The sequence below is a fragment of the Corvus moneduloides genome, chromosome 1 (assembly GCF_009650955.1).
Source record: "Corvus moneduloides isolate bCorMon1 chromosome 1, bCorMon1.pri, whole genome shotgun sequence".
Lineage (NCBI taxonomy): Eukaryota > Metazoa > Chordata > Aves > Passeriformes > Corvidae > Corvus > Corvus moneduloides.
In genome coordinates this window covers 23,422,232-23,435,282 of record NC_045476.1, presented here as the reverse complement: position 1 = coordinate 23,435,282, position 13,051 = coordinate 23,422,232, and the positions used below count along the sequence as shown (strand labels likewise).

The 13,051-nt window shown below is 36.7% G+C and overlaps 1 protein-coding gene across 2 annotated transcripts in view; it reads right to left on the bottom strand.

Moving 5' to 3' along the window:
• ATP9B (ATPase phospholipid transporting 9B (putative)) overlaps nt 1–13,051 on the bottom strand; it is a 154,151-nt gene that overhangs the window by 43,014 nt on the left and 98,086 nt on the right. For both annotated transcript variants that reach the window (XM_032101826.1, XM_032101834.1), the window contains exon 12: nt 6,339–6,499. In XM_032101826.1, the coding sequence (XP_031957717.1) occupies nt 6,339–6,499 (161 nt within the window). The remainder of the gene's footprint in view (nt 1–6,338; nt 6,500–13,051) is intronic.

The window sequence follows — 13,051 nt, the reverse complement described above, 5'->3', positions numbered from 1 at the left end:
GCACTAAATTTTCTAAATTTTGTCTATTATGTGAGCATATAAAAGAAAATTAAGGAAAGTGTACACAGCACTTTGCATAAAACCCTGGCAGCAAATGTTACTTTAAAAGAGAACTCAACCCCACACATTATGATTAAGTATTTGTGGCATATTCAACCCTGTATTGCTATAGCGACTGTGGCACATGAAGTTTTTCAAGGGCCAAATGCAACCCAGACACAGATAACTGCATGTTGTAACACAGATAGCACTTAAAAATCCAGGAGGAAACCTAGGGAATAATTAATGAAAAAATTAATCTATTAATTTCTTACAGGCTTAAAACACAGAAGAATGAAAAATACAAATAAAACACATGTCAAACAAGTACCTTTGCATAAGGGATGTAGCATATGCAGGTCAGAGCAGCAATAACTGCTTCCTATTAAAAATGTTTCTTTGTTATTATCACATTTACCGGGTCAGATGCTGTCTTTCATTAGGCCTCTTATACAAAAGTGACAATATTGACATTAGAGGTATAATACAAATAATATTTAAAACATGCTTTTTTCCCCTATATTCTACACAAATTCAGCATTACTTGCTGTAATACCATAGGTTTAAAACCAGAAAAAAAACTAGGAGCAAATAGGCAATGTTGGAAGATTTGAAAGGAGGAAGTTTTACTGCAATAGATCAGTTTAAAAAATTCTTCATTAGACTGATTGTTCTCAGTATTGCAGCCAGTCCTGTTTTATAATATTTGTAATAATGATCTGGACAAGGGGATCGAGTGCCCGAGTAAGTTTGGGGAGGACACCAAGTTGGGTGGGAGTGTTGATCCACTGGAGGGAAGGAAGGACCTACAGAGGGGTAAGCCAATTGTATGGGAGTTGGCAAGGCAAAGTGCCAGGTCCTGCCCCTGGGTAACAACCACCCCAGGCAGCTCCACAGGCTGGGGACAGAGTGGCTGGAAAGCGGCCCAGCAGAAAAGGCCCTGGGGGTGCTGATTGGCTGCTGTTGAACATGAGCCAGCAGTGCCCAGGTGGCCAAGAAGGCCAATGGCGTCCTGGCCTGTATCAGCAGTAGTGTGGCCAGCAAGACCAGGGCAGTGATCAACCCTGTACCTGGCACTGGCGTGGCCACACTGTGAGTACTGTGTCCAGTTCTGGGCCCCTCACTACAAGATCAACATTGAGGTGATGGAGTGTGTCCAGAGAAGGGCAACAAAGCTGGGGAAGGGTCTGGAGCACAAGTCCGATGAGGAGTGGCTGAGGGAGCTGGGGGTGTTTAGTCTGGAGAACAGGAGGCTCAGGGGAGATCTTACCACTCTCTAGAACAGCCTGAAAGGAGGGTGTAGCCAGGTGGGGAGTGGATTCTTCTCCCAAGAAACAAGTGACAGGACTAGAGGAAACAGCTTCAAGTCACACCACGGGAGCTCTAGATTAGATATTAGGAAAAATTTCCTCACCAAAATTGTTGTCAAGCATTAGAACTAGCTGCCTAACGAAGTGGTAGAGTCTGCATCCCTGGAGGTAAAAATAAGATCCACAAATGTAGCACTTAGGCAAATGTTTTAGTGGTGGACTTAGCAGTGCTGGGTTAATAGTTGGACATGATGATCTTAAAAGGCTTCTCCAATCGAAATAATTTTATGATTCTGTGCTTTTTCTGTGTAGCACGAATATCAGGCATTTTAAGAGAAGCACAAAGCTAGCTCAGGCAGTAGTACGGCACCATGCTGGACAGTGTAAGACAGACTTAGCACAAGAGAGACACACCATAACTTTTGCTGCAAAATTAGTTAGCAAAATGTCATGAAGCATCACATAACGTTTTTCAGTCTCTACAGAGATTGCATTATATATCATGATATGGTATTAAGGCACAATACACTAAATGTGTATTAAACCACTTGCTTAAGCCACGTCAGAAGCAGCTGTTTAGCTCTTCCACACTGAAACTTTTGTATCTGTATCTAATACATATTCTGTCTCGCTGTGTGAGACTTCATACACTGATACTCTCACATCTATACATGATACAGATTAGAGCACCAACACAGCAGAAACTACAGCATGACTGAAAGCAGCATAGCTGCTTGTGCTGTTAGACAGTCTGCATAGGTGTGAGTTCGCTGGATCTCAGGAAAACACACAAATCCACACCCATATGATGTGGGATTTGAGGGGCTATTAATGAATTTCAGACATAAGACCTCCTAGCAGTGTTTTCCTCACTGCCCCTGAAAACAGACGTTAACTTGAAGGATTTGATTTAACTGCTTATTTTAAAGACCCAGAAAAAAAAACCAGCCAGGAACCATGTAGTGCCCCAAAACTTTGCTACTTAAGTGTAAGGCAGTTCATTCCAGTCATTTGGGACAGCTTCTTTTGGCAGAACAGCTCAGTGACTAGGAGCCCTGGGGTGTCCAAAGGAAAGAACAAGAGACATTTCAGCTTCTCTTCACACTTAAACTAAATGATCCTTCTAAAATGATGGCTGATTAAGCCCTGTCAATCCAGCTTTAAACGGCTACTAAATATAGAGCCTGGGTGATACACATATTTAACAGATCCCCAGTCAATATCTTACCATTTTATGGTCAATCCTCTACATTTCTTAACAGCTAAGCAGAAGCACATACAGCTACAAGACTCACACCTGTACATGAGGCAGCAATTTCACCAAACATTGGAGAAAATTATACTGAAAAACTTTCCTGGCTACTTTTTTTTTTTAAAAAAAAAAAACAAAACAAAAACAAAACCAACCAACCAAACAAACCCCATACAAAAGATCTCAACACAATGTGCAACTCACTTTGTCTTTTGAGGTGTTGAAGAAGATTGGACAATGAATGAACAAAGTCCACTGGTGGTTTAGAGGATTCAGTCTGTGGGGCAGTACTGTCACTAAGCCTTTTCTTTGGCCTGGGCTTTCTGAACCATTTGCTATGATAGCTCAAGTGAGCTCATAAAAAGACATGTTAGTACTCAAGGCCAGGGAAAATAACAGAATTGTTTTGTGACAAGGCTTTCTAACAGTCTAAACATTTTTCCTATGCCCATATACACACACATCAGAATTTTCATCTCACATCCCATATTGATTAAAATCTCTTCTATTTTCTTGCACTTAAAATTAAAAAAAAGTCTTCCCCCACCCAGGATGCTGGCTTTTCATTATCATGACTGTTATTGCGCTCTGACCCTTGTCATTCAAAAAACAGACAATACAAAAAAATACACGTTGTTCAACAAAAGCACCTTATTATTAAAAAAGTAAAGGCACATCACAGGTCTAAGAACTTCCACGCTGGCATCACAAAGAGCAGCAGCATGGACATACCTGAGGACACATGCTCCCTGGTAGCTGGCTATGTGACAACTGCACTAAGTGATATAGTCTAGTTAGTTAAAGCCAACTAGAAAAAAGCCTAAAAATTCTGAGGAACATGGAAAAACTCAGATAATGAGCGAAGATAATCTTAGAGAGATTCATTTTGTTTTGGACAGTCTGTCAAGGACTTGCTTTATATCCTCCTTCCGTGATAAATCTTAGGAAATTAAAATAGCTTGACTTTTTAGGGCAGCAGATTGCCTATGGAGGCTTCCTGGGCTATGGTTTCTCCATATGGGTAAAGAAAACATCAATGACAGAATCACTTTTAAGGGCCAAAGGTTTCTGGGGGTGTGGGGCTGTTCAAAACATTTTGTGCATAATGATTCTAACTTACAAACAGTTTAAAGATGGGCTAAGCTTTCAATGTCTGTTTATTACTACTTTTTCTCCATTTTTCTGGATTCCTTGTACACCACAGAATGTGTGCAATGTTGGGGGCTGATTTTTTTGGACATGAGGGTTGCTTGTTAGGATGGCTTTTGTTTTCTTGTGCTGTTGTTTTTTTTACAGTTGCTTTATGTCTATACTTCTGAAGTCTTACATGCCCCATGGTAATACCCTGGACAAAGTAAAGCAACACTGATCTGAAGGAGTATTTAGGAGGCAGCTGAATCACAAGGAACCAGCTTATTTCTGAAGCACCTGAAAAGTTCCTCTTCCTATTAATTATAGGACAGCCTGCACAGAGATCAGTTAAGCTCTACTAACTCTATCATCACCTCCCTGATGATTTTCACCAAACATGTCTAGCCACGAAAAATTATTTTTATTGCATACCTGGAAGTTCCCTTGCTCTGCAAACCAAAAGCCAAACAGAACTGCAAAAAAGCTCCACAATTAGAAACTTCTTGAATTCTCTAAAACTATCAATCAACACATTTCATGCATGCCTGAGTTCAGATATGCTTTGCCTCTACCAGTGAATCCTAATCTCCGATGTTTCCTTTACGTCTGTAAGTTCATTATTTCCCCCATATAGGTATTTTAAAAATTATGAGAGGACACAACACCTGGTGCTTCAATGTCATTTGCTTTCCAATTTTCATCTTTGAGAGTTTACACTCAAAATACAGCCTCAAAATTAAGTCATTTCCATGCTTAACATACTGAAGAGAGGAAGAGAAGTGTCAGAACAACAGAGAACAACAGCTGAGTTCATGAGTTCAAACACTCATGACTGAGTTGTTCATTTTGCTGACAGTTTGGGAAGCAACCCTATATTTACGAAGATCCACGTTAAAGAAAATTTGGTAGAGAAACAGATAAAACTCTAGGGAGGAAAGCATTCTCTGATAGATTCCTGTCTGATGAATTAAACTAATCATATCTTTTAATACTTTTAGTTTGTATCTCATCTCCCACAAACAATGGAAAAATTGGATTAGATGCATGCTAGAAATTATTTTTGGAGAAAAGCTATTCCACAAGTCCACTAAACAACTCTTACATTGAAAATTAGCTGCTTAGTGAACGTGTTTTTTCAATGGCCTATGTTGAACTTCCAATATAGAGCCAAATTTACTTACAACACCTGTATGGTCTTAGTCCTCTTGCATCCAGTAACAAAGATAATAAAATGGTTAAAAGTTATCCTTTAGTTAGAAGTGATCTTTTATATCCTTAGCTCATTTTCCCCCTCCCCTGGGAGTTTTAAAGTGGATCTCTTAGTAACACATAGACTTAACCACTGAATGGAGCCCTTTTTTGTCTCTTCATATGGATAAATTAATACTCAGTAACTGTGTGTGTATGGGGGGATGGCAACATGACTAAACAGCATCATACAAGCAGTAAAGGAGTTACAACAATGACAGTGTTTAGAAAGATACTCCAAAATTGTGGTTCCAGCAGATTTGACAGAACCTTCAACTTCTCACAGAATCAGTTTCTCTTGTAACACAAAAGTACTCTAAAAATAAAGTCCTTTAAGTCATAAAATGTTAAGACAGAGGCTTCCTGTGTATCCCATCAGTCAAATATGATACAATTTCCTTCACACAGACATATACTTAAAAAACACAGTAACACATAAGTAATGTAATCTTAGATTAAAAGGCCTAATGAAATCCTCCTGTTATTTTTCTTTCCTTTACTTTGTGAACTTAAATATTGTGTGTGTGCCTGAGGGGACAGGTCTTAAATTTAGCTACAGTTTAGATGCTGCTAACTCTGGCTGATCACTGGGCTTACTGAATGACGTATCTCAAACTGAACAGTTCTAGAGAGCATCTAAAATTAACAATTACCTTAATCTAAACACTGGATATTTTAACAAGAAACAGCATTTCCACTTTGCAAAGGCAATACCCATGCAAAGAAAAGAATTAATTTCAGAGTCAGTGTTCTCACTTCTGTGTCCACAGACGACTTGATTACACACATGGATATTATTTCGTGTTCCAGTTTATCTGCAATTTGAATATACAGTACTCATGCTTAATGAATTAATTAATTCAGGGCAAGTCTCTACTTGGTTACACATGTTAAAACTCCTCTCACTGTAAAAGCACACCTACATTATTCAGCCATTCAATTTAAATTAATCATTATTGGGGTAAAAAGTCTGTATTTTAACTAGAGAAATGGAACATTTTTAGTATTTAAGGCATTAAAAATAAAATTCCATAATGCCTCTAGCAGTTCATTCAACTGCATGCTTCCTGAAACCACTTTCTCAAATATACCAACATTGTATCCTTATTAATACATTTATGCTAGCAAAGGATTAGATATCCTGATTACTCCAGCAAGATGAACGTTATACCAAAAAAATACAACAGTATTGTTTTCTGTACAGTGATCCTTCAAGAATCAGCAGATTTGTTGGCACCTTCTCCTTCAGCTTCCTGATAAGATCAATTTCCTTTGCAATGAGAAGCGAGTATAAATTTCAAGAAAGCCACATTCAGTGAAATTAGACAACTGTATTTTGCTTTCATTCATATACATACCTGATTGGGATGATATAGGAAAACAGGAGGAGGAACCGGAAAAGGTTGCGATACCAAGGGCCTACAAATCCTTGTAAAGTTACCATAACAACTGATAGTGCAACTAAAGCCAAAAACAGGGCTTTGGTCAGTTGATTCAGCTCCAGGTCCAGTAAGCCAACCTGGAGGAAGAAGAATAAATCAAGTTACTCAGGAGTATTTCTTAAAATTATGCTTCTGCAGTGCAAACAATTAGCAATTATTTGCTTTGGTTATTCCTATGTACTAAAAATCCACGCACTTGTAACAATTAACTGAACTTTGATAACTGCATTGTTATTCCTATGCTTGCACATAAAACATGTTCCCTGGTTTTGCGGCAATAATAATTCCCAGAACCAATGTGAACTGTCCCAGCCAAGCCTTTTGAACACCTTAAAGTCTGACACATCCCTCCTCCATTCCTTGTTCCAGGACAGGAACACAGAAGGGCAAGGAGGAAAGACAATTACAGAAGAACACACAAGCAAGGACAATTTTCTTCTTTCATGCATGCAGCAAAAATACTGGCACTGGGTATTATATTTGTAGGGAGCTCATTGACTGCTAGAATATCAAAACCCTGTTAGATTCAAGAACGAGCAAGCACATGGGACAGAGCCTGTGACTTCTCACTCATGTGACAAGTGCACTGTGACTTGTCACTGTGTTCTCACCCCGCTCCGTAAATCTGAACCAATGTCACAGAAATTATTTTTAATTGCATGAAGCTTTCACTTATCCAATATAATAATAAAAACAACAATCAAGTGGAATATCCATTTTCAAACCAATGTAGTAAAACAGAGCTTCAACTACACGAGTGAAAAGGTATTTGATTTAGAAACATTTTAAGTAAAACATTAGGAGAGGCTATCTTTCACCCACTGTTTCTCATGAAAAAAATATATTTAAGCTATGTAACTAAGACTCTCACCATCTCAATAATGTATGATGTAAGCTAGGGTATTTTTACTCCACTTTTTGGGATGCTCTAGTAGTCAGTAAAATATGTGGGAAAATTATGTCAGGAAGAGTTTCCTAGGCCCCATCACGGATGCCCCTTTTATCTCCAAGTCTTGCCAGTAAGACCAGTAAAACATAACACTTCCTTAGATAACAAACATTCTGCAAAATAAGCACTTTAAATATAGTTCTTAAAAATTCCAGCAATCTTGCTTACACATGGGCTGTCCCTTCCCTAGAGAACCAGGCAGCTGAAGACCACAGCGGCTGATTTATCAGCTGCATTTAAAAAGCAGCACAACGAGGACAAATATCTTGCAATTTCCGCTGCTTCAACTACTACATAGTTTATGCTTGAATTATTGAGAAAAATAGGTTTTTGGATTAAAATGAAGAAAAATGAAGCCAGGGAAGTAGAGCATGTTTCAAAGCCCAGATCTTTTTGCGTTGACAAAGGCAGCCTAAGTTTCAGGCCTCGCTGAGGATCAGATGAAGTCATTATTCATTCAGTCAGGGAAAAAAGACTCAATTACCTCAATCTAAAGATGCTATCAATGAATGCAAAGTGCATATTTTACTCTATTCATCCAAATCCCATTAAAAAGTGAAAGGAATGATTTAATCTGGCCTTCTAGAGTTGGTCTTTTTTTGTAATAAAATAAAGAATCACTGTCTTGCAATATGCATAAGTACTACCTCACACTTTTTTTTTCCCCTGCATCATGGTAGTGAAAGCCTATCTCTCCCCTCTCCATCCCTATAAAAACCCCACCCCACCCCAGAACAGAAATGAACAAAGAGCTTCTTTGGAAAGAATGCCACTTTTTGGACAGAAACATTAAATTTAGTCCACTGCACACTGATATGTAGCTAACTCAAAGCATTAATACCTTTCTAATTGATGAAGACAGATGTGAATTTAAGTTTGGAATCCAACAAAAATGTGTTTAGAGAGGTATCATAACAATGAAAAAGTTGATGCTTTGCTACTGATAATGCCACTGTTTTTAATACAGATCATGCTATTGGCCAGAGTAAATTTTGATATTATTTGTGAAGGCAATTGCAAAATCCTACTTCAGAAGGCACACAAAGTTTTAATAGAAATGCATTCTCCATTTCCCAAAATTTAGTTACTCCAATGTACTAAAAGATACTTAATTAGTTTAATTCTGTGCTTTCCACTTAAACAATTTCTGCAGTCGACTAATGAAACACTGTTGAACTATCCAGATAAATTTCATGTAGAAATTCACTAACATTCTCTAAAATTCATCTAAATATTGGAAAAGTGGATAAACTTCATTTTAACTATACTGTGATTGTATCAAAGCATTTGTAAAATATGCCATCTTACGAAAGCTATTCTTTTTCTTTGGAAAATAGTAATAGAAATAGATGAATAGAAGAATTAAGAATTGGAGTAATTTTCTACATTTATTGTTATTTCCTATATTAGTAAAACAAATTTTCTTCTACTTGTCATAATATTTGTTCTATTTGAAACAACAAAATTAAATACACCACTGGAAATTTTAATCTCCAAGGGAAAATTTGTACATAATGTCTAAGAAAACCACAATAGTTTTGCAAGGGGGCTGCTCTACGATAATGAAAATGAACACAATAATTGCCTGTATAATTTAAAATGCTACTAATGGCAACAACCGCAAATCCATTTAGCTCCTCTTAATTTATGCACAGAGTTTTAAATAGCTAATGGCTCTCAATAAAGTAATGGCTTATATCATCAATTGTCTACTTGCATGGTAAAAAAGCTGACAAGTTTTTAAAATACTTCATTTTTGAATGAGGGAATGACTCAAAGTCTACACTTCACATTTTAGACCACAAGGTATAATTAATTACCTTATGAGAAAAATCTTAATTTAATTAAAAAGTTGAAAACGACAAGAACTTTTATGGTTACTGAAGTACAACCTGAACAACAATATTGCTGTTGCTGCCCTAGATGCTTAACTTTTAGGAAAGGTTATATTCTGAAGCTATTATTGTAGTAATAGAACAATTCTTTTAACACTATAAAATGTATATTACTTTTAAAATGAGAACTTTTAAAATGCTAGAATACTGAAATGAAAAATTTGATAATTAAATGTTACAAAATGGCAAAGATTTCTCAACATAGTCTCGTGCAGCCATTTTTATTCAATTACACTTTAAAGTGCAGGAGAAATAATTGCTCATGAATAGCCTTTAAGTGCCCTACTTTAATACTATTGAAGTACTAAGGCACAGTGTTAGGACAGACTTCCCCCTGCAACCAAATTCCTCCACAAAGGTAATTATATTTCAGTAATCAGCCTGGTTCTGCACTGCCAAACACTACATTGACTACAATGAAATTTCATGGTATGCATGTTGAGATGGGCTTGGGTTTTAATTTGCACCACAAACATAAAAATTTTCTTTCCTATTCTTAATACATACCCTGAACTTAATTTATTAAGCCTTGAATACTAGTATATGATGTATTTTCCCATTAATTGTATCCTACACTTAGCTGTAAAAGGTATTTAACAGTAAATATTTAAAAATACTAAAATTCAAATAATACATCTTTCAGTTGCAGGTTGATAAAAACAAGGTTTGCCTAACAAAAATGATTAGTAGCTTTCCATCATTTATAAAAAAAATTATATAGATTATACTATATAGTCAGCTGCATTTATCCAAACCCCCATGACTTTCTTCAATAATCTGTTAAACCCTCCCTAGTCCCTAGGAATAATAGATTACTAATCTGTGGTTAAAGGCTAAATAAAGAGACACATCCTTACCTATCTACCTTAATCTTTGACACTAAAACCACGAAGAGCAACTTTGGAATCTGTAAGTGTTTCTTCTTTCATAAGTCTCCTAATTCCTATGATTCAAAGTCTTGACTGCTCAGCAATCCAGGTAACCACATTAGGATAAGATAATATAACTATGAATCAAAACAAGTAAATTCAGGTTTAGCAAGCATCTTGCCTTAATTCACTGTACTCAAGCAATGGTCTGCACAAATATGTTTCTCTACAAACCTGACTTGATTAATGTCAAACCTACCAAATCTTGCATACAGTATGGTACACTGCTTAACCAATATCTTTCTCATTCTTTTAACCAGCAGATTCAAAGGTGGGAAAAGCAAAGAAAACACAAAAATATATAAAGTGGCCATTTAGTTAAAAAAGTCACCTGTCCGTGCTTTTTCTGATATCAATTTTCAAACATCTTAATTACTGGTTTAGCTGCAAGAGCACCAATGAAACCTTGAAAACATTTTCTGAAGCACTAAGAACCTTTTACAGGTTTTATTCATTTCAGAATTGAGCAATAATTAAGGGAGAGGACTGGTCTCCTTAAGTTCATAAAACTGAAATAAACTTTACTTATTTAGTCCACTCCACTGGACTTATACAGAAGTAATTACCAAAAAACAGTTAATTTGATTCCAGTAACATTTTCTGTCTTTCCTTTAGCAAAATATTTCATCCTTCATGCAACCGAACCTTTGAGCAAACTGAAATATTTGGTATCATGTTAATACTGCAGGTTTATGGAACTGAATTACATAATTTCTACACTGATTTAAACAAATAATTTTAGATATTTATTGTTAATTGTATCCCCAAAGAAACTAATTACAATTACTTGTCTGTATTCTTACATAAATCAGTCCATCTCCAATGCATAGGCATTGAAAACAGCAGAAATTTTAAAACTCAAGAAGAAATACATGGTCACTTTCCAATGAAAGAGATGCTCAAGTACATGTTTTGTAGTGTTTTGATGCATATTCAAAACCAGAGGTTTAAATGCTCTTAAAAGCAGAATACTTTTATTATGTTTTGAGATTACCCTTCTGACTTGCCTGGCTTTACCTTAACACACTATTCATAAATGCATATTTATGTGTTTTGAAATAAACTAATCATTTTAGAAGCAGAATTCCCTTTTGTAGATAGCAATACCTATAATGCTAAAAGAAAAAAAAAAAAGAGGACTCAAACAGTTCTTTCTCTCTCTGCCTCATTTATTCATCCATTTTATATTGTTGCTTTTTCCAGACTCAACATCATCTGAGTTTAGATACTCAAATTGAAGCTCGAGAGTCCTCTCCAGGATTTTAGAGGTGCTTAGCCCTCTCTAGTTGTCTACTGTAATAAAAACTGTAAGTGAGCCATTTCCACAACTGCACTTCAGTAGGGCTCAGTTGGTTGAAGTAAGGCACTTGTTTTGTGAAATGCTAGTCACAGATTTCATAACCTTCCCAAGTGTGTCTTCTTTTTCAATTGTATCCTGGTTTTCCTAAATGCAAACGATTTACTCTATTTGTAGTAAAACATTCTGTTTCAAGTGATCCTAATGAGAGAAACTGAACACGACTCATTCTTAATATCCTGCTGACTATAAATCTGGGTTTCATTAACACTTTTGCGGTTTGGTAAACTACATCACTGTCTCTAAATATTCTTCAATCTGATGTTTGTTCTTTACGCAGAGCAACGAAGCCAAGCCGTGGCTATTTGGCTTTTGCTCCCGTTTGCCCGAGGAGGGAAGGGGAGGCTGGGGCGGGCAGCGCTGCCGTGCGCGCTTTGGTCAGCAGAGGGCGGCCGCGCCCGCCTGTGCCGCACGGAGCCTCCCGCGCCGCCTCCCACCGCGTTCCGCTAGAAACGCTCGGAGTTAATTACTCGGCTCTGACACTTCGGAGTGTGTACTCAGACTGTTCTATTTCCTCCTTAGCAAAAAGTTACACTTCATACACCTCTATACAGTCACAGTCTGGCACCTTAAGGCAGCACTAGTCAGATGCTGTGCGACCATATGTTCTCTGACTTCGCTACGTATTTGTCACAAACGTGAATGATTAAAACGCGTACGGAGCACATTAAATCGAAAAAGTTAACAGCCCCTTAAATTCTGGTATCCATACAGGGACTGCGCTGTATTACAAACATACTCTCCTAGTAGAAGCTACCAGTTGTAAACATTTTCTCAAGACCACCCATCAATTTAGAATAATTGCTTCAATAATCTAAAATAACTAGTCATATTAGAAACTCCAACAACCAAAAGCATTCGCACAGTTAAACTTTAATTCATTGGTTTTTTTTTTTTTTTTTTTTTAATTTAAAACAATCTAGGTACACAGCACAGAAGACATTTAGAGTTTCTAAGCACTCCCAGTCCTCCTTATATCCAATCAATATTGCTAAGACACGGAATTCTCAGGGGCGGAGGAAGAGCAGGATTTAAAGGTGCTCGATTTTACACTGGAACACTGTCTTCAGATTTGTATTTCATATGTAGCTTTTACATATGCTTGTTATATCTTCCTTAAGCTCAGCCATCATCAGCTTCAACTCAAGACTTTTCTAAGGATGCTATAACATAATCAGGTCTTTCAAGGGTCAGAATACAGAATAAGCAGCTTTACACATTACACACTATTATTGAAACACTCTCAATGGAGATGGCATTTTTTCAGATCTGAGTAGACTAAAAAATCATGACTTACTCTCTCACAGATTAAGATAATTAGCTGTACCAAAATAACTGCAAAACTAGCATAGGGAGAACTGGATCCAAAGCTTTTATTGCGTAGAATTTGCAAAAAAAAAAAAAAAAAAAAAAAAAAAAAAAGAGTAAAAAATTGAGATATATGTAAAAAAATTAAATAGCTCAGTAACAGGTACAACTTCCTTCAAGAAAAAACAATT